The sequence below is a fragment of the Silene latifolia genome, chromosome 10, assembly GCF_048544455.1.
Source record: "Silene latifolia isolate original U9 population chromosome 10, ASM4854445v1, whole genome shotgun sequence".
NCBI lineage: Eukaryota > Viridiplantae > Streptophyta > Magnoliopsida > Caryophyllales > Caryophyllaceae > Silene > Silene latifolia.
Genome location: NC_133535.1, coordinates 146574971 through 146602647, shown reverse-complemented (window position 1 = coordinate 146602647; position 27677 = coordinate 146574971). Strand labels below are relative to the sequence as shown.

The following is a 27677-nucleotide window of genomic DNA, read 5'->3' as shown; positions in this document are numbered from 1 at the left end:
TGTCTATGATAGTTGGAGGGGTAGATTTACCGGTAGACCTGCTAGAGTTTCCTATGGATTGGTTTGAGGTGATTGTCGTGATAGATTGGATAGGTAAGTATGATGCCAAGATAGATTGTCGGCAAAAGAAAGTGTCTTTAAGGGGTCCAAAGGGTATAAAGGTGTCTTATAGAGGGTTTGTTGTTAGACCTAAGTGTAAGTTCATAGCTGTGATGACTTTAAAGTCCTGTTTGAGGAAGAAGTGCCCCTTGATTCTTTGTCACGTGAGAGATAGCCGAGTGGAGTCATAGACAGCTGCTGAGATACCAGTAGTGGGAGAGTTTGATGATGTCTTTCCTGAGGAGATACCGGGGTTACCGCCAAAGAGGGATGTTGATTTCAGCGTGGAGCTCAAACCAGGAACATGTCCTATATCCAAAGCACCATACCATATGGCACCTAAAGAATTAGCTGAGTTGAAGAAACAATTACATGAGTTGTTAGACAAGGGTTATATCCGGCCAAGTGTGTCACCTTGGGGAGCTCCAGTTCTGTTTGTAAAGAAGAAAGATGGGAGTATGAGGCTGTGCATCGACTACAGAGAGCTAAACCGTGTCACAATGAAGAACAAGTATCCTTTGCCTAGGATTGATGACTTGTTTGATCAGCTGAGTGAAGCAGGTGTGTCACCAATTGAGGATAGCAGATGAAGATATTCCAAAGACAGCGTTTCGGTCCCGTTATGGTCATTATGAGTACATGGTTATGCCTTTTGGTTTGACCAATGCACCAGCAACTTTCATGGATTTGATGAATCAGATCTTTACACCGTTCTTGGATAGGTTTGTGGTTGTTTTCATTGATGACATCTTGGTCTACTCCAAGACTAAGGAAGAACATGAAGAGCACTTGAGAATGGTTTTGCAGACTCTGAGAAAGAATCAACTTTATGCCAAGCTATCTAAGTGCGAGTTCTGGTTAGAGGAGGTGGCTTTTCTGGGTCATGTGATATCTAAGAAGGGGTTGTCTGTGGATCCTAGCAAGATCGAGGCCGTGACCAAGTGGGAATCACCGAAGAGTGTTGCTGAGATTCAGAATTTCTTAGGCCTTGCTGGCTACTACCGGAGGTTCGTGAAAGACTTTTCTACCATAGCAAGGCCTATGACAGCTTTGATGAGAAAATAGACCAGATTTGTTTGGGATGAGAGTTGTGAGATGGCGTTCCAGACATTAAAGGAACGTTTGACCACATCTCCTATTCTAGCTTTGCTAGAGGGATGTGAGAACTTTGAAGTATATACCGATGCTTCAAAGAATGGTCTGGGATGTGTTTTGATGCAGGCAAGGAAGGTTATAGCTTATGCTTCAAGGCAGTTGAAGCCATATGAAGAGAACTACTCTACTCATGATTTGGAACTGGGTGCAGTCGTTTTTGCTCTTAAGATTTGGAGGCACTACCTTTATGGAGCAACTTTTAAGGTGTTTTCAGATCATAAGAGTCTAAAGTATATCTACACTCAGAAGGAGCTTAATATGCGGCAGCGGCGATGGATGGAGTTGATCGGAGATTACGATATAGAGATCATCTATCACGGGGGTAAGGCTAACGTTGTTGCTGATGCTTTGAGTAGGAAGAGCGTTCATTCGCTATATACGGCCATGTCCTTGCTGAAGTTGAGGGATGAGATGTCCTAGATGGGGATCTTTATGATAAGGAAAGGGGATACCATTGGGGATTTGACGATCGAGTCAGACCTGTATGAGAACATCAAGAGTAATCAAGAGCTTGACCCTAAGATCCAAGAATGGAAGTCAAGAGTGGAGAGTGGCACAGTTTCCAGGTTTTCTATTCACACATATGGGAGTGTTCGTTTTGATGGGAGATGGTGTGTTCCTGAGGATGCAGAGTTGAGGAGAGTGATCCTGTCAGAGGCTCATTGTACTCCTTATTCGGTTCACCCAGGTGGTTATAAGCTTTACAAAGATCTTAAGAAGACCTTCTGGTGGCCAAACATGAAGAGGGACGTAGCCGAGTTCGTGGCTAGATGTTTGACCTGTCAAAGGGTCAAGGGTGAGCAGAGGCGACCGCAGGGTAAGATTCAGTCTTTGGAAGTACCTGAGTGGAAGTGGGAGTCGATCTCTATGGAATTCGTTAGGGGATTACCTAGATCACAACAAGGTAATAACATGATCTGGGTGATTGTTGATCGGTTAACAAAGTCAGCTCACTTTGTTCCTATGAAAGATACCTGGTCTAAGATGCAGCTGGCTTTGGGTTATAGAAAACATGTGGTTCGGTTACATGATATACCCAAGGATATTGTGTCTGATCGTGATGCGAGGTTCATATCCAAGTTTTGGCAAGAATTGCAAGAGTTGATGGGTACTACCTTGAAGATGAGCACAACTTTTCATCCGGCAAATGATGGTCAGACGGAGAGGACCATCAAGACCTTAGAAGACATGTTAAGGGCATGTGTCATGGAGTTTGGGGGAAGTTGGGAGGACAGGCTTGACCTGATCGAGTTTTCATACAACAACAGTTATCATACGAGTATCGGGATGACACCTTTTGAGGCTTTGTATGATCGGAAGTGCCGAAGTCCAGTTTATTGGGATGACAGTTCTGAGGCGGTGGTTTTAGGACCACAGATGGTACAGGATATGGTTGAGCAAGTCCAGGTGATTCGGCAGAAGATGAGAGCAGCCCAAGATCGTTAGAAGAGTTATGCCGATTTGCACCGTAGAGATATAGAGTTTGCTGTAGGTGACAAGGTCCTTTTGAAGGTGTCACATATGCGAGGTGTGATGAGGTTTAGAAAGAAGGGCAAGCTGAGTCAGAAGTTTATAGGTCCTTATGAGATTTTGGACCGCATAGGCGAGGTAGCCTACAAATTAGCTTTGCCACCGGCTTTGGATAGAGTCCACAATGTCTTTCATGTTTCACAGCTTTGGAAGTATGTGAGTGATCCATCACATATACTTGAGGTGGAGAATATCGAGCTTGATGAGTCCTTGTCCTATGCTGAGGTTCCTAAGGAGATTCTAGATCACAAGGTACGCAAGACAAGGAATGGTGAAACCGTTTTACTCAAGGTACTTTGGTCTAATCACAATGTGGAAGAGGCCACATGGGAAACCGAGGAGGCTATGCGAGAGCGTTTTCCTAACCTTTTTTATCAGGTACGGTTGGTTACGAGGACGTAACCATTGTATTTTTAGGGGGGTAGGAGATGGTCGTATGTGTGTTTTGTCCTAGTTGAGTCGGGTTAGTTGGGTCTTGTAGTTGTTTTGGTGTTAGTCCTTTTGTGTTGGTATGTGTGTCGGGAAGTTGTTTTGTTGTGCTTGTTGTGGGATAGAGTGTGAACTTCGGGGATAAAGTTCTTTTTAAGGGGCGGAAGACTGTAATACTACGGATTTCTTAGGCTATGTACTCGACCGAGTAGAACCTACTCGGCCGAGTAGTATTGAGTGTATATTATGTTTGGCTACTGCCGAGAAATACTCGGCCGAGTATGATGAATACTCGACCGAGTAGAGGATACTCGGCCGAGTATACTCTATACTTGACCGAGTATCCGGTCTGGCGAGTAATATTCAGCGGTTTGATTAAGGAGTAATTAGGGCGTTATATAATTCCGATATCAGTTTCTAAAACATTATTTACAAAACCTAATCAACGTACGACGCTCTAATAACTCCAAATCTCTCCCTGTGTGTGTGTGTGTGTGTGGACAAGCATAGCAATCGTATTCAATCTTCACCATTTTCGTCGGTAAGTCCTCATCCCCATGTTTGTAGTAATTGTTCTAGGGTTTGCCTTTAATCATAAATTGGGGGAGATGGGATTTGCAATTAGTAATTGTGTATGTGATTATTGTATAGGCGAGGACTTCGTAGAGGAGCCATTCTAGTTACCTGATTCTCGTCATTGCTGTTGTTGCTAAGGTAGGGTTTCCCTAATCAGTCTCTGGTTGTTGATTTAAGATGTGTTTGCATTGTAATTGTTGTTATCTGCTGATCATCGGAGAAATGGTGTTGTGGTGACGATTGTGATGTTGTAGTGTTGTGACGGTTGTGGTGTTGTGACAGCTGTGATGTTGTGGTATTGTGACGATTGTGGATGTTGTGTTGATTGTATTGGTTGTGATGGAGTCACTTGCGGGAGAAGCTTCACACCCTAGTTCGCCCTCCGTGGAACCCGTCACGGGAGGGGATGTGCACATTAAGGGACAGGGATATCGCTCGTTGATGAGCGGGATTTAGGTAGGGATTGGCTGCGGTCCCCCATTGGCGGCGAGGATTACCTGTTGCAATGGGTAATATGGCAGGGCGATACACTTCGGTTTGTAGTCGGTTATTGTGTGAGATTGGGAGATTGGTTGGGAGGATGATCAGTTGGTTACATTGTATATTGTCTTATCTTGATTGAACAGTACTGACCCCGTTGTTGTTGTTTTGTGGAATCTGTTGTGATCCATTCGGGGATGGTGAGCAGGCTTGACAGGTATTGCATTTGGTGAGCTTGGGCGGTCATGGGAGAGTCGTCACATCAAGTTTTACTATCACATTTACGAGTCTTAGTTTATGATTCATGTAGTTGTTAACATTCAGATTTACTTTTGGTCGGATTTTGGAGTAATGTAAACATTTACTTTTACAGCACTTTTAATAAATGTGTTTGGACAGACGCTTGTGATATGTACTAACCTCGGGCAATCGAGATGGTAACGTTCTTTCATGCTAGGGTGGTCCTGGTAAGGCACCTTGGTATGAGGGGGTGTTACAAAATATTTTTCCTATATAAAGGAAAGACGTCATTAGGTTTAGATTATCCTTTAATCACATACTTTACTCTTAAGCATTCAGTTTGCAGCATTAATCTTGTTCGAGGTTACTTTGTTCTTTTGTCGGATCTTAAACTTTTGTAATCTTTCTTACTCTCTTTATTCAATTATTTCTCATTTGCACATTTTAATCCTTTCCTTTAATTTCTGTTTTAATTAGTATTGTTATTGGTTTATGTTATTTCTTCTTAATCATCTCTCTATAATGTTTTCTATTGCTTTATTAATCTTTGTTAGTTTTATTATCGCCATGAGTAGCTAAATCCTTTAGTGCTAGGATTAGGGGAGCCATGATAGTAAAGCAACGATGTTATAACTAGATTAGGAGGTTTACATGTGAGAATTGATTCATAGCAATTTAATTGTAATTGTTTAGTTGAGTGCATGCTTCTAAATCAATTAACCTGGTTAACTTCAGACCTAGATTGGAAGATTGGATTGAATAGACCTGTTATGAACAATAGACTACTCTAATAAGGGCGGAAGCTAAGTTAGTAGTATTTTAGGGCAGATAGCGGACCAGAAGAACCTTTCCTTTACCCTTCTCACATCAGACCGACTGACCTACCCTTAACAGAATTGTGTGATATCATGGTGAACCAACTTCCTAGCATCTTTCTCTATTTTTGATCACATCGTTTCTTCACTCTTATTTGTTTTAATTTTTATGTCTCTCTTTGCCTTTTATTTCAGTTATTAGTTTAGAAAACAACTCAAACACACCCCATTTTGTTACCGAGACAGACTAGAATAACAAGTAGATACAATAGCCTCCCTGTGGAGTATGATACCCGACTTACCTCTGCTATATTAGTTAGAGTCGGTTGGTTTATTTTTGATAGGGTTGAGACAACCGTGTCAACCACAAGCATTGGATTTCATATAAATACATGTATCAGCATCACTAGCTTTGAAACCAAGAGAAACAATCACACCATGAAACTTGTCATACCATTGTTTCAGTGCTTGCTTAAGTCCATACAAAGATTTAACACGTTCACAAACTTTATGTTCTTGACTAGGCACTTTAAAACCATCAAGTTGATCCATATAAATCTCTTCATCGAGATCACCATTTAAAAATACAGTTTTCACATCCATCTGATGAACAAGCAAGTTATACATGGAAGCAATAGCAAACATCACTCTAATGGAAGCAATATTAGTGATCAGGGAATAGGTGTCAAAATAGTCTAAACCAGACTTTTGAGTGAAACCCTTAGCCACCAACCTGGCCTTAAATTTATCAATAGTCCCGCCAGCTTTGAGTTTCTTTCTAAACACCCTATAGGCTTACAACCACGAGGCAAGTCAACAATCTCCTAAGTATGATTAGAGATAATAGACTCAATCTCACTATCAATGACCTATTTCCACAAAGAAGCATCAACCGATCTCATAACCTCATCATAGGTCTTAGGATCCTCCTCCACAATATACATGTCAACCAACTCATCATCTAGATATCTATCATCCTCCCCCATAAGATTTCTCAACTTTAGGTCTCTTACTCCTTCTAGGTTCTAATGGTAGTTCACTAGATATGTCAACATGGGATGGGGAGCTACCATCATTATCCTCATGGGAAGAAGCATCAAAAGTCAAGTCCTGCCCCAAAGAAGGTTTTAAAGAAAATATATCCTCAAAGAAAGCAGCATCTCTAGATTCAACAATAGTACAATAAAAACCCGAACCCGCATCTTTGGTCATGAACCTATAGGCTGTACTATTAGAAGCATAACCCACAAAAATCGAGTCAATGGTTTTAGATCTTATTTTTTCTATTTTAAAAGCAGGTAAGACAGCTTTGGCTAGACATCCCCAAACCTTTAGAAATCTCAAATTAGGTGGATACCCCTTCCAAATCTCATAAGGTGTCACATCAAGTTTGTTATGAGGTACAGGGTTTAAAACATGACAGACAGATAGGATAGCTTCCCCCCACATAAAATCAGATAACTTAAAAGATAATAACATAGCATTCATCATATCCTTTAAAGTTCTATTCTTCCTTTCAGCTACACCATTTTGTTCGGGGGTATAAGAGGCTGAAAACTCATGTATAATACCATTTTTCTAACAATATTCCACCGAAAAATCAGATTTATATTCTCCACCATGATCAGACCTTACACGCTTAATCTTCCTATTGGTTTTCAAACTCAGCCTTATAAAAAATAAACATATTCTCAGCCTCATATTTACTCCTTAACAAATAAACTTTAGTATATCTTGAACAATCATCCACAAATGTTATATAATACTTTTTACCTCCTTTACTCTCACAACTCTTATAATCAGCCAAGTCGGTATGAATAAGTTCTAACAATTCAGTTTGCCTTTCGGTCACTTCTTTAAAAGGTTTCTTATAGTGCTTTGCTTTTACGCATACTTGACATTTATCCATGTCATAAGAAATCAGATTAGGCAACAACTTCATTTTTTTCATGTGTTTAATGGATTTAGTGTTAACATGTCCAAGTCTAGAATGCTAAATATCAATAGACTCAACAATGTAAGCAGAAGAAGTAGATGCATTCATTTTAACATTAAGAACAAATAGACCACCATTACAAAAACCTTTGCAAACAAACTGACCATTCTTATACATGACTAACTTATCAGACTCAAAAGTAAGTTTAAGACCAACCTTATTAAGTAAAGCACCAGAAATCTACGCATATTAGGCACATAGAGCACATTGTCAAGAGCTAAAACTTTGCCAGAAGTGAGTTTCAGGTGCACCTTGCCAATGCCGAGGACTGGAACCTTGTCGGAGTTTCCAACATATACGACCTCTTTTTCATCAACATCTTTGTGACACCCTCACTTATCGCGGAAAAGTAAACACGTAATTCTAGAATAAAACTGCATGGATATGTTTGTAATAGGTTCAATTGGGTAAAAACCTGTAATTTTTAAAACCTGAACCTGTTATAAAGATATCCAAATTGGAAGGTGTCAAACATACAAGGTCCAAAATAAATCTCATGAATGAAACATCGCTAAAGTCGCGAAACAAAGTTATACAAACCAAATATGAGAAAGGGAGACATATGTCCCTAAAATGTATGTGACATAAAAAGGGTTTAAGGGTCACAATGAAATAAAACCAGTCTAGGTCCCAAGGTTACTTTGCTCGCTAGCTCGTCCATGTACCCCATATATGCATCACCTACCTGTCATTCGCATTTTATACAAATACGAAAGCCACAGTCAGTGGGGAGTAACTCCGAGTTCTCCCAGCCACGAAATGTCATAATTAATATAACATGTAAACATAAGAATATGAATATGAATAACACATAGCCTTAGCATATAGATGCTAGACAATCGTGCTTATCATGTGAACAACAATATAACAACACGTAGTCCTAGCATGTGAATACTAGACCGACTCATACTACACTATCATGTGAATCACATAACATCCAGGAATCCAAACTCTATCAACCATAGCCGGCTTGCATCTCACCTTCTATGATTCATAGAATCACCATACAAGAAAGGGCAATATATCAAAGACAGGCATAAGTTCTTAGCACGGTCAATAGTCACTCTGTAACTCGAGTCTATACCACGAGGTAGGGAAGGTAATCGAACCGGTATCTTGGCTCAGCGGTTAATATTAATAAAACATGGCCAAGACACAACACAACCCTAGCCTAAAATCTGCGCAGACCTAGACATGCGGATACACACCACCGCACCCAAGACCCACAATTTTTCTAAAACAAAGTGAGTACCCTAAGGAGTCAACCAAAGGGTTGGCTAGTACTTAAGCTGACCACTTACTCTCAAAATAAGTAACGAGGTCATGCCCCAACATGGATATAAACCCACCAAGCCAGGAACACAAAGGCTATTAAGCAGTGAACATACACTCGTCAAAGACTATAAAGACCTATCTATGATGAAGGCCGGAATACTCACCTAGGACCTAAATAAAACCAATCTAGGTCCCAGCTTGAATATTTTAGCCCACACCACACAAGACAAGTAAGACACCCAATTAACCATAAGAGGGGCAAAGAGTCCAACTTACCAACATAAATGCTAACATTCTATCATGTGAAAAGCTATATAAATGTCTATTCAGCAGACAATCCAACAATATCCTCAATATCAATAATAATCCAAATTCCAGCTAACCGTTAATCTCATAATTCATGAGAACAAGCTAAAATGGCAACAAGGCAAGAAGACTCAAGTATAAGGCGTCCAAAGCATCCAACAACCAACATGTGAAATGATAATTACAAATATCAAGGCATAACATAAAACATCCAATCTCACCTCAAAGACAAACCCTCGACCCGAGTCCCGCGACGGGTCATCGGTCAAATCGAGGCTGACTGGTTTAAACCTAGTTTGACCAAACTCGTTCGGTCAATCTGGCCCAGCTCAGAGTCTTGGCCTACTTTGGCCCAAATCACAAATTTATCACAATATAATTCTCATGCTATTTCTAATTTCTATCATGTGAAAAACGAAAGTAACACATTATCAATCACCTAAACACTTAACAAACAACAGGCACAACATCAACTACTAATGTGACATTAATTCGTCGAGTAACTCGGAATAGTTACCTTAAGCTAGAAAAAGGCAAGCAATAGACTTGAGAAAGCTTCTAAAACCCAAAATTACTCTTCATCTTCAACCACATATGAGTCACCTAAAATAATTATGTGAAGGGACGATATTAACGAATTATCGTTATATAAAATATGAGACGGAAATTAATTTAAATCAAAACATGTAAATATATTCATTAGCTACTGTCTTATGTTCATAAACCATTATGACCCTCCCTTTTGACAGGCATACCAAGAAAATTGTCACAACTTTTACGCCCTAGAAACAGTCCCATAAAGCACCATTTTATCCGTCCCAAAATCGAGCCCAAACCAACTGTCACGGCTCCCAAAACCGAGGCCAAAACAGCCCACACGGCCTCCATTTCGACTGTCCCAAAACAGTCTGAAGGCTGCACAAAACTGGTACCAAAACAGAGTTCAATCAATCCTAAACCAGTCCTAAACCGAGTCAAAACAGTCCCAAAAATGTCCCAAAGTACCTGCAAAGCGGACTCAAAAAACAGTCTAATTTCTCGCACAATACCACAACTAAACAAGATCCCAAATAGCATCCCAAAACGATCTCTACATGTCAGCATACACCGTCTTAAATATACCACTTACTAGCTAGCATCCCAAATGATCCCTAGAGGTCAGTATACACCGTCTCAATCATCTCCACATATCAGTATACACCGTCTCAACTATACAACTGACTAATTAACATCAATAAGGATCCCTATATATAATTATACACCGTCTCAACTATAAAAAGACTAACCAAATTTTCAAAATACACATATTTAACAAGTAATACTGAGTAACCTATCATTATTACCTTTTTCCGATTAAACTAATCATTTATGACTAACAAATATTCTACCAGACCGTCTATTTTAGTACATACAACCGTCTTATAATAAATAAAGCTGAAAATATAAATGGGTTTGTAAAAATACATGACGAAAATGAATTTTACTTACAACGGATTGACAGGAACGATGAAAGCAGCACTATGGAACGAAAATCATTGATAACGGATGACAAACGGAGTGGTAGGATCAATTTAAAACCTGATAAAAATTAGAACATAACGAAAAGAAGAAAAAAGAAGGAAGAAGAAGAATGCTGCGTGAGAAATGAGGGAGCAGCCTGCCTGCCTGCTATTTATTATACGTACGTTTCTTCGTCGTTAAGAAACTTCGATCGTTATTAAAACCGTTTCGAGTTAAATTAAACCGGTTTTGATTCGTTTTGACGGAAAATCAAATTATTCGTCAAACGCGATTTTCGAAAACGCTGAAGTTTTTAAACACGAGTTTACTAGAAAATTAAGTACCCATATGCCCTATATCCTAACTCATTTACCCAACGACCGTAAGAAATAGAAAATCCCATGTTTACGACTTTTCATCGAAATAACCTTTTATTAAAGAAAAGGTTCAAATATAGTTTAAATTACTTTTAAACATTTCCAAACTATCAAAAATAATTATATTACTTCAAAATAAAATAAAATTATATTTTATCGAATTATTATTATTTCAAATAAATTAATATTAAATTAATTTTGATTTAAAATATTACTTTTAAAATATAATAACGGTCCAAATTTACGGGGTGTTACAATCTTTGAGCTCCTTGTAAATATCCTTATTAGTGCAGATATGGCGCGTAGTTCCTGTGTCAACAATCCATTCCACCAAGCTTCCAACCAGATTTATTTCGGACACCATTGCAGCAATAATATCATCACCCTCACTTGAACCCTCGACAACATTAGCTTGTGGCTTGTTAGATTTATAATTCTTGTATACACCACGTTGATTGTTGTCTTTCTTTTGGAATTTCCAACCAGGTGCATTATTACGATTCCCTTGATTTTATTGTCTTTCCTTATAAGCTTTCTTAGCCTTGCACTTAAAAGCAGGATGACCAGGCTTGTCACACCACTAACAATTTCCTGTCATTGTCTTTATTGATTTATCATAATTTTGTGGCTTGTTTTATTGATCATAGCTCCTCTTGTTTATACCTGTATTCCTATATTCAACAACATTAGCTTTAACAGTGTTAGTAGCATTAGTCCTGACACGATCTTAGCTCCTTGTAGCATCCTCAAGCTTGATATGACTAATTAACTCCTACAATTTCATATCCTTCTTATTATACCTCAAATGTTTCTTATACTCATCTTAACTGGAAGAAGACATCTTCTCAATAAGAGCATTAGCCTGCATATACTCACACAACACCATCCCTTCACCAAAAATTTCAGGAACCAGATTTTTCACACTTATGTATTTGATCCATAATTGGTTTACTATCAGCTATCTCAAACTTTAACCATCTAGCAACAGCATACTTCTTTGTACCAAAATCGTCAGACCCATACTTAGTTTCTAAAGCATCCCAAATTTCCTTACTGGTCTTAGCTTTGCAATAGATACCAAACAGATTATCGACCATATAGTGTAACATGACACCTTTAACGGTTTTATTGTCTTTTGCAGATTTGTTATCGAGTTTGACAGTTTTAGACGAACTAGACACTTCAGAAGTTGTGGCTCTTGAAAAAGGACATAGTCAATCTCATATTGTTGGAAATAAAACAGAATTTTTTCAGACCATCTTCTATATTTTTTTTTCCATCTAAAAGTCAATCTTACTAAGGCCAGGAACAATTTTGTATGGCATTGTAAAATGGGTGAAAGAATTGTTAGGAGTGGTGGTAACAATTTCTCGATTGACATTGGAATCATCATAATTTTCGGATGGGTTTGTCATTGTTTAAAAACAAATAAAAGAATTAAACAATAACAAAGATCAGAAAGTTCTATTACTAATTTAGATGGTAGGAAATATGAATTTAGCTAATCGAAAATACCTTTAATCGAGATGCCGTGTAAAAACACTGCTCTAAATCAGTAAGACCCCCACACAGGTGTTTCTGGGTTCCGTGGTTACCGATTCCAGGGTTAATGCCTCCTTCCGCACAATGATGCACTCCATAGACGGAAGTGGGAACTGTTCTCAAATAATTAGAATGGAAAAGATATAAGAGAGAAACTATTATGTAATTTTTATGTGTGTAAAACTGTTGGAGAATGGAGGCTTTTAAAGGGAGGAGAGGCTCCTTTAACAGTCACATAGAGATGCCAAAATCAGTAGATTAATGATCATAAAACCAGTAATCAATGGTAATAAAATCGTAAATTAAGTGTAGATATTGTTGTGTAATAATGTTCCAACGAGTAGAATTCCAACAGTTAGAATCCGAGGAATTAGTTTGGACCCGGAGCAAAAATATAGCCCTACCCCTGCGCACGTGTCACGAGCCGGACGAACGGCAGCGGCGGCGCGCGCGTGGGGAGACTATAGTCTCTCTACTATTATCTAACACTAGATAATACACTCCCATATACTCCCTTCATTTTTCTATTTTCACCACATTCCATTTTACACAAGTTTTAAGGAAGTTGATTAAAGAATGAAAAAGTATTGAAGGAGATGCAAGTGGGGTTTAATTAAGCTTGTAAACTGAAATGCTTAATAGAGTAGTTAAGCTAATTAAGTACACATCAACCATTTCATTTCCCACCAAAATACAATGAGGGGGAAATTTAAAAAGTCATAAATGTTCCCCCCAAAAACTTTGGTTCCCTAATTAAATAAGTACACAGAGGATATATGATTATATTGTCCTACATACACTACATAATTTACAACTTCTATTCCATATTCTTCTTCTTCTCTTCCATATTCTTCTTCTTCTTCTCTTCCATCATTTTGCACTTCAAAAAACTGTTAATAACAAGTTGAAAGCAAAAATATCAACAACAATAAAAACGCGGTATAAAACACAGAGTAAACTTACCAAAATTAATATAAAAAATGCGTGGCCAAATCTATCAAATGATGACAGACATAGAATATGATGCTATTTATTCCAGAATAGCAAGGATGGCAAGCCACTAAGAGGTTCAATGAGCATCCTTGCAGCAAAATACCAAGTAGCCAAGAAAACAATCTTTGAAGTTTGGAGGGTTGCTAAACGTCAAATAGAATATGGTGAATCTTTGTAGTTAAATTTCAAATTGAAAGGTAAAAAAGGGAGGAAAACACTTGAAGTCCCAGTAGACAGAATATTAGCTATAGCTATGGGAGACAGGGGATCAGTGCATGCATTTGGTGTCTCAGCAACAACAATTTTCAATTGGGTGAAACAAGGTAAACTTAGAAGCCATACATCAGCATTGCACTCAAGTCTAACTGATGAGAACAAGTTTAACAGGTTGATATTTTCACTTTCAAAGTTAAGTTATGATAGGATATCAAAAATAAAGTCAAGTAGTTTTCATATTGCTATTAATAAGATTTTTTCAGATTGGAGTGTATCTACTAATAATCATCAGCATGTTGGAGCAAGGGTTTGGATTGTGTGGAAAGCCCATCTGTTTGACATTCAGTTCTTACAGTATAATGCCCAATTTATCCATATGCTAGTGACAAATAAGATTAATCAGATGCAATTTTATCATACCATCATCTATACTTTCAATGGAGTTGGAGAGAGGGAATCATTGTGGGCTAATCTAAGAGCTATTGCAAGACAGACTCAGGGTCCTTGGGCATAGGAGGTGACTTCAATTGTGTCCTACAAGCTAATGAGAGGCTAGGAAGAAATGTTACTATAGCTGAATCTGCGCCTTTCTATGATTGTTTACAGGATTGTAATATTATGGATATTCAAGCTACATGGGCTTTTTATACATGGAATAATAAACAGCCTCCAGAGACCAGGGTTTATAGTAGATTGGATAGATTTCTTGTAAATCAGGAGTGACTAACTACTTATCCTGAGTATATGGCTAACTTTCTGCCAAAGGGCAATTTTGATCATAATCCATGCTTGGTGAGCCCAGGCAACAATGATGGGAGGAAGAATAGATCTTTTAAGTATTTTAATATGTGGGGATCAACTCCTGGGTTTAGAGATTGTGTGCTAGGAGTCTGGAATCAGTGGATAGTAGGTACTAAGATGTACAAGGTAGTTAGGAAGCTGAAGTTCCTTAAGCCAGAACTGGAAAACATTAATAGGTGCCATTTTTCTAATGTTGAGAATAATGATGATATAGCTCTAATAAGACTGTCCCAGATTCAGAAACAGTTGGTTAGCCACCCTGGGGATGAGGATTTAATAAAGCAGGAGTATGAAGCTAAAAAATTATCAATCTCTCTTCAGAAGGCTAAGATAGATTTTTTGAAACAAAAGGCTAAAGCTCATTGGCTAAAGGGAGGGGATGTTAATTCAGCCTACTTTCATGGGGTCATTAAGGCTAGAAGGAATAGACACTTCCTTTACCAGATCCTGAATCATAAAGGCAAGGAGTATAAGGATGAGCAAGGTATAGAACCTGTCTTTCTTCAGTATTATCAAATACTACTGGGGTCAAAGGCCACCATAACAAAGGTAAACTCATATATTGTTCAATGAGGGAAGCTTTGTACTAAAGCTCATAATCAAATTCTTATGGCACATGTCACTAAGGATGAGGTCAAAGATATTATCTTTCATATTCCTGATGACAGGGCACCAGGTCCTGATGGTTTCTCTAGTAAATTTTTTAAGGACAACTGGGATATTGTGGGGGAAGAGGTCACTGATGCTGTTATGGATTTTTTTTGAGTCAGGTAGACTTCTCAAGCATATCAATACTACTTTGCTCACTTTGATTCCAAAGATTGATAGGCCCACTACTATACTCCAATATAGGCCTATTGCCTGTTGTAATATGATATATAAATGTATTTCAAAGCTACTGTGTACCAGGTTAGCTAGCATTCTACCCGATCTGGTCTCTCAGAATCAGGGAGGGTTTATTCAAGGCAGAAGTATCATGAAAAATATCCTTATTTGTCAAGATATCATAAGGTTATATGAGAGACATGTTGTATCCCCAAGATGTCTATTTAAAATGGACCTTCAGAACAACTATGATACTATAGAATAGGAATTCTTGGATCAAATGATGATTGCTTTGAGGATACCTAATCAGTTTAGAGAATGGATCATGGAATGTGTGACTACTGCCAGCTACTTTCTTAATTTGAATGGAAATGTCTTTGGTTTCTTTAAGGGGCAGAGGGGATTGAGGCAGGGAGACCCTCTTTCTCCCATTCTCTTTACAATCTGCATGGAATACCTCACAAGGCTTCTGGATTATACCACTGACATCATGGATTTCAGGTATCACCTTTTATGCAAACTTCCCAAACTGACACATCTTATGTTTGCAGATGACTTTTTTATTGTTTTGTAAGGGAGATGCTTCCTCTATAATGACTATTCTTAGGATATTTGCTACTTTCTCTCAATTCTCTGGGCTTAATATGAGTAAGGGTAAGTCTAATGCTTACTTAAATGGTGTCAAAAATGACTTGAGGAGAAAAATAATCAAGATATCAGGAATGGTGGAAGGAAAGCTTCCCTTTTGGTACCTTGGTGTTCCTATTAAAACAACTAGGCTGAGTGCTCAGGAGTGTAAGCCTCTTATTGACTAGGTAGTACAGAGAATAAGGATGTTGGGGTCCAAAAAATTGTCTTATGCTGGGAGATTGGTTTTGGTAAAATCCGTACTCAAAGCCTTCCATAATTATTGGGCAAGCATGTTTATTATACTTAATGGAGTGGTTCACAGAATTGAAGCCATTTATAGGAATTTTCTATGGGATGGGGGAGTGGACTACCTACGGTCTCCTCTGGTCTCATGGGAAAAAAAATCTGCAATTCAAAAGATAAAGGGGGTTTGGGGTTAAAGGATGATACTCTATGGACAAAGCAGTAGTAGGTAAATTGGTATGGTGGATTGCTTCCAAATTCGACCATCTTTGGGTTAAATGGGTAAACCACACTTATATAAAAGAAGGGGATTGGTTGAACTACACTCATACCAACAACTCTAGTTTGGCATGGAGGAAGATCTGCCAGGTCAAGTCCTTTTTTTATGAGTCTTATCAACTACACAAGTTGTCAACTGTTCAAGGACATGAATAGACGATTGCCAAGGGCTATGAAATGATCAGAAATAAAGGGGATAAGGTTAAATGGCCTAATCTCGTTTGGAACTCCCTAACCATTCTCAAGCATGGATGTATAGCCTGAATTTATCATCATAATAATATGAACATCAATGAAAAATTATTCAGATTGGGTATTAGTGATTCGGATACCTGTTGCATTTGCGGAAGGGAGACTGAAACCATAAGTCATCTCTTCTTCGATTATTCTTACAACAGAGTTGTTCTTCAATTGATGGGAGATTGGGTAGGGAATTCTTTACCATGCAACAACTTCATCAATTGGAGACTCAATATGTCGAGTTCCAATCTGGGAAAGGATATGACCAATGTCACGTATAATGCGGTTATTTACTATATCTGAAGGCAGCGAAATCTTAGTAAACATGAGTTTACTCTTCTCACTCCGAGGAGACTGGTGTAGATTATCATCATGGATCTGAAGCTTCGAATTAAGGGCATCTGTACTAAAACTCAAGGAGCTCAAAACCGACTCTTACTGACGCGTTTATTAAACTGAGTTGAGAGAGTTTTAAGGATGAAGAATGTGAAGTGATGGAGAAGCGAAGTAGAAGTCAGTGGTGATAGGAAGGAAGATGATGACGGATTTGGAGTTTAATCTGGTTTTGTTGTCTAAATTAGGGTTATCTTCTCTGATTTTTGTTATTTTATATGGTGTAATTTTGGGCCGGTTGACATTCCTAATTCTTTGAGCTCATAAGAGCTTTGTATGATGTTGTGGGAGATATCTATAATGATCGATGTATGGTTACGTTTTTATTAATATATTTACTTTTTACCGAAAAAAAAAAACTCTTTGAAGTTTAAGGACATGGGGAATATAGTCCGTGTTGATGAGAAATGGTTTTATATCTCACAAGATGGAGGAAAATATTTTCTTTTGACGGAAGAAGTTGATCCTTATAGGCATTGTCAAAGCAAAAGTTTCATCAATAAAGTAATGTTTATGGCAGCAATTTCAAGACCCATTTATGATGGAGATGGTAACCTTTTGTTTGATGGGAAAATTGGGATATTCTCATTTACTTTCCAAGATCCAGCTAAAAGGAGGTCAAAAAACAGACCTTCTAGAACTCTGAAAACTAAATCAGTGGCTTCAATCAACAAACAAGTCACTAAGGATATGCTTCTAAGTAAGGTAATCCCAGCCATTCACAGTAAATGGCCAGCATCAATGAGCAAGATTATTATCATCCGGCAAGATAATGACAAACCACATATAAAAGGAAATGACCCAGATTCTTTGATGGCAGCAAATTCAAATGCTTTCAACATTAGTTTGACACAACAACCACCAAATTCACCCGATCTCATTGTGTTAGATTTGGGGGTTTTTAATTCAATACAGTCACTGCAAACTAAAAGGAGAGCAAGCTCAATTGATAAGTTGGTGTCTAATGTGATTGAAGCTTGGAATGAAGAACCATCACAATGTTTATGTAATGTTTGGCTTAGTCTACAAGCATGTATGTTGGAGATTATTAAGCTCAAAGGACACAATGATTATAAGGTTCCACATTTGAATAAAAAAAGCACAAAGATTGGCTGGAACATTACCAAGGAATTTAGGTGCAGATGAAGCAATTGTTAGGGAATGTCGTGATCATTTACATGTAAATGGCAAGGATGCAAACTTAGATGAAATAAATGTGCCTCTTGCTTTAACTTATCCCTTTTAGATGCATATTTATAACTTAAACATTGGAAACATATAATGTTTAAGCCATAAACATCATTAAGCCATAAACATTGCAAACATATAATGTTTAAGCCATAAACATCATTAGGGTATGAATTTCTTTTGTGCCAATAGACTATGTATTTTGTGATGAGCAATGTTTGAAATGAGAATGGTTAAGCTCTCAAAACATTAAGCATTTTTATCACTGAGCTCTATGTACACGTAACATAGGTCTCCTGAAGCCATATATGGTTAAGTCAAATAATAAGAATTCAATATAGTGTGTTGGTTGCCTAAGAATGGCCTCCTACATCAACAATATTTAATAACCATTCAATAAGAAAAAATATATGGTGGAATCATTTGTTATATAAATACACAATGAAAAGGCAGCATATGATCAACAACTTATGCAATGTTCAGTTCAAATTTCAGATGAAAATTCAGTACAATGCAGTGAGACATCAACTCTCAGGCCTAAGAATGGCCTCATCATTGAGTTGTGTCAAGTAAAAGTAATGAAGCCTCCTACACACACACACACACACACACACACACACACACACACACACACACACACACACACACACACACACACACACACACACACACACACACACACACACACACACACACACACACACACACACACACACACACACACACACACACACACACACACACACACACACACACACACACGCGCGCGCAATGAAGGTAGACCATGCTCGTCAAATAGAGTAATAGCATAAGTATTTAAGGCAACAAATAAGGCTCTCAAACCATTAAGGAACAATCATCATAGAGCTCTCAAACTGCATTTGACATAGATGAGCACACACACCCATTCATTTGTAGACCATGTGGCACTACAAGAAAACAAGACAAAGGCGACAGACATGCTACAGTCGCCAATTTGGCGACAGAAAAAAAAACTCGGGCGACCACTACCCGTCGCCAATTTGGCGACTATACCTTTTTATCCAAAAATCCGTATGAAATCTAAGGGCGACAGAATATTATCCAATTTGGCGACCGAAAACAGTCGCCAAATTTGGCGACCATTTCCCGTCGCCAAATTGGCGACCAAAAACGGTCGCTAATCCTCTGTATATTTTTTTTTGCCAGTTTCTTCACCCCGTCCCCTTCATTCATTCTACCATCAACTTAAAAAAAAAAAATCGTCAAGAAACCCGACGACCCGACGCCACCACCAACTACAACGACCATCGGACGCCACCACTCGCCGCCGCCATCCGCACACTACATCACCACATCACTACCGACCCTTTGTTTTTAATAAAGGTTTGTTTTCGACTCAAATCGATTTAATTACTTCAATCCTTCATATTTTGTTTAAGTTGTGATGCTTATTTAGTATCTAGTTGTAATTTATACATTAGTGATGCTTATTAATGTATGTAGTTGTAATTTAATTAGCATTTTTGTTAATTAATTTGAATTAGGGTTAGAAATTGGGGTTTTTGTTAAATTAGTAATGTGATTTGATTAGGGGATGTAATTGAAGGTTATCTTGATAATATTAGTATTATTGAAGGTAGTAACTTAGTTTTAGTAATATTGAAGTAGTATTGTTGAAGGTAGTATAGTTTTATGAAGGTAGTATAATGTTAGGATTGTATAAATTTGCCTTATAATTAACCAAATTAAGTTAGAATGAGCATGATGTATAAATTTGTTAAATTAGTAATGTCATTTGATTAGGGGATTGTATAAATTTGCCTTATAATTTTGTTAAATTAGTAATGTCATTTGATTAGGGGATTGTATAAATTTGCCTTATAATTTTGACAACTTGTTTAATATATAATGACCTAGTACCCGTTCAAGAATTACTCATTAGGAGCAATTCTTGAATAGTCCCCATTTTGGGACTGTCTTTGTACGTTTCAAGTCACTTAGGTAGTAAACACATAGTTGTGATTTTATTAATGAGAAAAGAATTTGGTTGCAATTTTCTCCAATGTTCTCTGAATACATATGTGGAATATGTATCTTTTCCACATTGTGTATTTGGAGAACTAAGGGGAATTGCCGAATTTTTTTCTCATTAATAATTCACAAATGTGTGTTTGCTAGTGACTTGAAACGTACATTGATGGGTTTAGGTTGGAGTGATAAGGACCCAATTGAAATCTTGAAATTAGCATAAAATGGAGGATGAGATAACCATTGTTTTTTTTGTTGAAATTAAATATTATTATTTAAAATGGTTAGTTTGCTATATATTGCTTATAGATTAAAATGAAGAGATCTGAACGTAGCTGGATGTACGAAGAAAGAGTAGATAAGAAGAAACGTCCAATCGCTAGATTTGTAAAGGGAGTTCGTGGATTTATTGAATTTGCTAGATGTCAAGATTCATATGATTTGGAACAACATAAACTAAGGTGTCCTTGTACTAAATGTAAAAACTTAAAATATTTATTTGACATTGAAGTAGAAGAGCATCTTGTTACAAATGGTTTTTTTCCAAACTACTACAATTGGATCTCCCATGGAGAAAAATATTATCCCGAAGAGCCTCAAATCCAACAAAATGAGAACGCATATAGAGAAATGGTACTTGATGCCTTTCAGTCTAATGATTTCATTAATGACGACCGTGTACCAATGATTGATGAAGAACAACCAAACCCAAGAGCAAAAGCCTTTTTGGACATGCTAAGTACTTCCGAAAAACCTTATATGAGGGGAGTAGAATGACATTGTTACAAGTTGCATCCAGGATAGTTCCTTTAAAATGTGAGTATAATATGCCATTTAAAGCCGTTGATAGTATTGCTACGTTGGTTGAGGATGTTATACCCGATAATAATGTTATGACCCGAAATTTCTATAATACCAAGAAAGTGGTCAAAGGTCTTCAACTTCCACATGAAAAGATTGATGCATGTCCTAAAGGATGTATGCTTTTTTGGAAAGATGATGCTTTGCTTGACAAATGTAAGAAATGTCAAAGGGATAGATATGAGACAAGTGAAGGAAATATTGTTTTGAAGGGGAAGAAGGGTAATAAAAGGAGTGGAAAGAGAAAGAAACCAATATCAGAAAACACATTAATTTATTTTCCATTAGCTCCTAGACTTCAAAGAATGTATGCCACGAAAAATCTTGCCAACCAAATGAGATGGCACAAAGAAAATCCTCGTACACCAGGAAAGATGTGTCATCCGAGTGACGGGGAGGAGTGGAAACGTTTTGATAGGTTATATCCCGATTTTGCCGAGGAACCTCGCAATGTGAGACTTGGCTTGTGTACGGATGGGTTTGACCCTTTTTGGCCGTTTGGTAGAAACTACTCGTGTTGGCCCGTAATGACCACGCCGTACAACTTACCTCCTTGGCTTTGTCTGAAAAGACAATTTATTTTCCTCTCTTTACTTATTCCTGGTCCTGATAACCCAAAAAACCATCTGGATGTTTATTTACAACCGTTGGTGGAGGAACTGAAGTATTTGTGGGAAGTTGGTGTAGAAACATTTGATGTGTCGAAGAAGCAAAATTTCCAACTAAGAGCTTCATTGTTATGGACTATAAATGATTTTCCCGCATATGGTATGCTATCAGGATGGGCAACCGCTGGGCGAAAGGCATGTCCTTATTGCATGGATAGGAGTAAAGCATTTTATCTTCCTAATTCCAAAAAAATTAGTTGGTTTGATTGTCATAGATGCTTCTTACCGGATGGACATATTCATAGAGAGAACAATAAATCTTTCTTAAAAGGTAAGGAGGTGCGTGACAATGCTCCGGTTCGACTCCAAGGGGATGAGATATGGGAGGTTGTACGTGATTTGCCAACAACCGTCGATGGGATGAAGAAGAGTTTAAAGAGTTGAAAAAAAAAAAAAAATGGTTGGTTTAAAAGAAGTATTTTTTGGGAGCTTCCCTACTGGAAAACAATGTTGATCAGACACAATTTGGATGTGATGCACATAGAGAAGAACTTCTTTGAGTTACTTATTCATACGATTATGGATGTAAAAGGAAAGACACGTGATGATATTAATTCAAGAATAGAATTGAAGAAATTTTGTGATCGTCCTAAACTTCATATTCGTAAGGATGGGGCTAAACCAAAAGCCATATTTACTCTTGACAAAGCTCAAAGAAAGGTATTGTGCGATTGGATAGGAAACTTGAAGTTTCCCGATGGATATGCATCCGATTTGAGCCGTTGTGTTGATTTGAAGGAACGGAAGTTGAAAGGGTTGAAAAGTCATGATTGTCATGTTTTCATGGAGCGCTTATTACCCGTGGCTTTTAAAAATTTACTCCCGACTACGATTTGGAATGCGATTCTGAGAAATAAGTCAATTTTTTAGAGATTTGTGTTCCTCCACGATATCAGTTGAGGACATGAGTCGTTTAGAAGACCAAATACCAGAAATTTTGTGTAAACTTGAGATGATATTTCCGCCTTCTTTTTTCAATTCGATGGAGCATCTACCTATCCATTTGCCATATGAAGCTAAAGTTGGTAGACCCGTCCAATATAGGTGGATGTATCCTTTCGAAAGGTTTCTTAATCATGTGAAGAAAAAAATTGGTAATAAAGCTCGTGTGGAAGGTTCTATATGCAATGCCTACCTAACGGAAGAGATTGCCAATTTTTGCTCTCTTTATTTTGAAAAACATATTGAGACCAAAGCAAAATACTTGAATATTGATGAAGCGGATGAACTAGACACAAGTATACCCAAGTGTTTCCAAATGCAGGATGAAATAGGGTGTTCATCACTGGGGAACAAGATTTCGGATGACAAGGAGTATAACCGTGCCCACCTTTATGTGCTATATAATTGTGAGGTTTTGGAGCCATATGAAGCTCAATTTGTGACAGATTTCATTAAAGAACACCCTAATGTGAACAGAGAGGATGTTTGGCATAAGCATGAGGATCAATTTCCAGCCTGGTTTCGGAAGCATGTATGTAAGCTAAATATTCAAGATGATGTGATAAGAAGCTTGGCTTTGGGTCCTTCTCGAAAGGTTGTGACGTGGAATCGATATTCAATTAATGGGTTTAAGTTTCAAACATTTGACTATGGCAAAAGTAAGGCTAAATGCAACTACGGCGTTACTATTTCTTCTCTTGATGGCAATGAATATTATGGCATATTAGAGGATATCTTTGAGTTGTGCTACAATGGCCGGGATCGGAGTTATAAAACCGTCTTATTCAAGATTCAATGGAGGGATAATTCCGTAGCCGAACGAGAGTCCATGATCGTTACAAACTCGTGGAAGTGAATCATACTCGAACCTACTCTCAATATGACCCATTTATACTTGCACAACAAGCTCATCAAGTTTATTTTGCATCTCTTCCGAGCACAAGTAATGATAGACAACAAAAGCAATGGTGGGCCGTTTTTAAAACAAAGGCACGATCAGAAGTTGATACATCTTTTTTTCCAAGAAGAGGTTGTATCGTAAACAGTTTTGTCCCAGTTGATCATGATGAAATTATTTATGCAAATGAGATAGAAGCGGAGGAGGAGTTAGAAGAGGAAGAAGAAGAGAATGATAAGGAGAGGGATGAGATAGAAGAGGGGGAAGAAGAAGAAGAAGAAGAAGAAGAAGAAGAAGAAGAAGAAGAAGAAGAAGAGGAGGATGATGATGATGATGAGTAAGAGAAGGTATTGAAAGTATACATATCAAAATTTGGAAACAATTATTAGCGTTTTATTTTTTGTTTTATACCTGTTTATTAGGTTTTATTTTTTTGTATCTTATAATAATTATCCTGTAATATTTGCTAACACTTTTTAATCAATTGTAGTACACATGGCTCGTGGAGGAGGTAGGCAGCGCGGAGGCTATAGTGAGGGAGGTAGTAGCTCCCGAGAGCAGGAGGAGGACGTTGACCGTTCTACTACGGAGGTGAGTGAGGAGGAGGAGGAGGAGGTTGGTGTACCCCGACATACTGACGGCAGGATGATCCTTGATCCGAATGGTCTATGGTAATTTTTTATTCATTCTATTTTGTAATTTTTTTATTTAGTAATAAATGACTTTTTTTAGACATATGTTAATTATACATTATTTTTTATTCCTATATAATTATGTTTTTAACATGTTTGATTTCAGGTTTAGAAGTCAAACAGTTGTTCGTGGTGTGACTAATAGCACCCAAGAGAACATGACACACGGCGTTACTTGTTGGAGTAACGCTAGTGATGAAGATAAGGAGATGTGGTTCAACAACTTAGGGTATCTATTTATAAAATATTTATTATTAAATATAATTTATTTATTCTTTTTACCTTATTATTAATTTGTTTCTCATCTATGTGTTTACGTTTTGTAGCGTGTGTTCTATTGGCCAACCGACCTTGAGCGCCTAGTTTGGCAAAGGTATAATGACATTGGCAAGAAGAGGCTAAGGGACAACATGTATAAGGTGTCTAAGAGGAAGAAGGCGCCATCTTTCATGAAAGGTATTTAGTTTCTTTTAATACCCGTAATTAGTTAAAATTAATTACATATTTTGAAAATATATTAATTAATAATTGTTATTTTATTGATTACAGGTTCGTCATATGAGGAATATACCAAGTACGGAAGCAGTCCCGAGTTCAAGGAAGCATCGGCCGGAACAAGATCAACAGAAAGGAGGAGATAAGGACGCGGAAGTTGAGCCTACTCATTATGGAGGGTCTCAATCTTTTCATGATCGTGTGGTGTTAGATGTAAGTTATTTGTCTTAGCTTTTAATTTAATAGTCTTCTAATTTAATTAGTCTCATTAATTATCATGTTTGAGTAACAATTTCCTTGTTTTTTTTCCGGAAGACCAAGAAGAATAAGGGTAAGGTACCCACGATTGTTGATCTCTTTGTTGACACTCACGCAAAGAAGACAAGCTAGGGCAAGTTGATCTTCGCGAAGGAAAAAGATCAACAGTTATATGTAAGTGTCAAAAAATAAAAATTTCTTAGCTTTTTAAAGTATATGTTTTATCAATTTTTAGATAAGTAACCTCTAACCATTAATGTTTTATCAATTTTTTAGGAACAATTCCTTGTCCGTAGGAAGAACAACCCAGAAATTGATGACAATGAGCTATGGTTTGATCTTGTTGAGGGGTTCCAAAGAGGAGATGTGTATGGAGCCAGGTCGGCAAAGGAGATTTTCTACCCTCCTACAAGAAGAAGAGGGTCAATTTCCTCCCAACAACAACCTTATACCCCAAGTGTCGTGAGTGTGCTCCAAGCTCAATTAGCCGCCAGGGAGAGGCAGGATGCCGAGAGGGAGAGGCGGGATGCCGAGAGAGATGCTGAAATTCGGAGGATGAAGGAGGAAATGGAACGGATGAACTCCTTCTTCGCCAATTGCAACACTGGGTGGCGCCCGCAACCAAAGGATCCTAGAGATCCTAATTTTGGAGGTGGTAGTGGAGCGGGAGCAAGTTTCCCTGTTATGTAGTTTTTTAGAGAACATGTTATTCCCGGATAATGTTAGATGACCAAAACTCGTAGAACTCGTAGTTGTGTGTATGGAACATGATTTTCTTTATCAAGTTTGGTTGTGTTGGCTTCCCATGTGTTCTCTGCTGGAAGTGTTGGTTTATTTGCAGGTTTTTACGTATTTGGCTAGGTCGAAAACGATTTTTAGGCTAAAAAAAATGTAAATTTGGCGACGGATAGTGGGCATTTGGCGACGGGAAACCGTCGCTAAGTCTCTGATCATGAATTAATTTTAGGGACATTGGCGACGGGAAACAGTGCAATTGGCGACGGAAATCAGTCGCCAAAATGGCGACCAAAAACAGTCGCCAAAATGGCGACCAAAATCAGTCGCCAATTTTGAATATATGGAGATGACGTGGATTGTAAAAAGGCGACTAATGACAGTCGCTAAAAAGGCGACTAATGACAGTCGCCAATTTTGGCGATTTAATTTTGGTCGCCCGCTTTAAAAAAATTCAGTCGCCAAAATTGGCGACGAAGGCCTGTCGCCAAAAGCGACCAAACCTAGCTACGAAGTGCGGGCGACGGGTCTTAGTCGCTTTATTCTTAATGGCGACTGTTCTCAGTCGCCTTATATGGTCGCCAATTACCTTATTTGTTGTAGTGTGGTGGCTTAATTACTTATACTTAATGGCCACTTACCATTCAACTCTATCAAAAATCTAGCTGCTCTCAAACCATTAAGGCTTTTTTCATCATTGAGCTACACTCGGTCCAATAGGGACCATTCATTGAGTTTCATGCAATTTCAGTACTACAAGGTAGAATACATTGATGTAAACAAGCAGAAAGAACCAAAAACACAACATTAAACCAAATACTACCTACAAACTCCTAACAACAAGTTCAGTAATTATGAACTACTCAACAGAAGCAAATACACTACACACAAATCCTACCAATAAAGCCTAACATCAGTTAAATCCCAGCAGCAGTATAATGTTCAAGTAAAATGATAAAAATAACAGTAAAAGATTTAGATTTAGGATTATACCAATAACAACAAATTATTTATGCTCAGCATTGAATCAAGCCTCATATCGGCCATTCTCTTCAGATAAGCATTTAAGTACTTTGTGCATGGTGAGTCAGGCTCACCACATCCACCACCCTCTTCAACAACAGGACGGATATCATCATCAAACTTCGTCTCTTCCACCTGACTCCCTAAATCATCCGGATCTAGGGAGTTTGGAGTAGGTGAATCAGGACAAGATTCACTATTCGTCAAATAGCAATTGGTAAGATCAATCTCTTCCCTCTCCTCCTCTTTCAGCTTACCTATCTCTTTTCTCTCCTTCACCACCCATTTCTGCATTTCATCCTTCACGTGTTCCTCTTCCTCCTCATTCTTTCTCTTTCTCTCCTTTGCATCAAACAAGGTTTAAATTAGTGAGACAACATTAAAAGATGAAATAAACAAAAACAAAGGTTTAAATTACAATGTATACATACAATAATGTGTGTACTTAATAGATCTGTGAAAATAAATGTATAAATCCCAGGAATGTTCAATTTGTACGAACAATCACAACAATTTTCTAATGAAATAAACGAAAATAAATTATAGTTATAATAGATCTACAAAAAAAAAAGGAAAGATGTCACCTAACCTTGTTCTTATTTACTGAATATTGCAGACAGTGAGATTCATGAAGTACTTCATCATATGGGATCTGGACAAACCCAGTAGGATCAACAACATCTAAACCATCAAACCCATCCTCGGAATCTAGAACAACATAGCCATGAAGAACGGAATAATGTAAGAAGAGATTTTTCTTCGACATTAGTAAAGGAAAGTTTGAGAAAAAATCTGTAGAGGAATTGAGGGGGCGAAGAGAGGAGATGAGAAAGCAACGAAGAAGAGAGAAGAAGAAGATGAGGCAGTGCGAAAGAGAGATAAGAGGGAGAGTTAGAGTTTTTAGTGAGAGAAGGGAGGCAGTATATGAATGATCAAATGAAAAGGTTGGATTGAAGTTTCTAGATAT

General features: G+C 37.8%; 1 protein-coding gene and 1 long non-coding RNA gene across 2 annotated transcripts; one reads left to right on the top strand and one right to left on the bottom strand.

The window, feature by feature from the left end:
- Window positions 1-12986: 12986 nt before the first annotated feature.
- Window positions 12987-27633, bottom strand: LOC141609306 (uncharacterized). Its single transcript, XM_074428407.1, has 3 exons — window positions 27300-27633; window positions 26681-27052; window positions 12987-13210 (listed from the first exon to the last, which is right to left on the bottom strand). Exons 1-3 carry the CDS (start codon window positions 27474-27476, stop codon window positions 13070-13072), a joined length of 690 nt encoding a protein of 229 aa, XP_074284508.1. The 5' UTR covers window positions 27477-27633; the 3' UTR covers window positions 12987-13069.
- On the top strand, window positions 19419-24415 carry LOC141609303 (uncharacterized). Its single transcript, XR_012527347.1, has 3 exons — window positions 19419-19493; window positions 23998-24178; window positions 24306-24415. It is a non-coding gene; the product is annotated as an uncharacterized LOC141609303 (long non-coding RNA).
- Window positions 27634-27677: the final 44 nt, after the last annotated feature.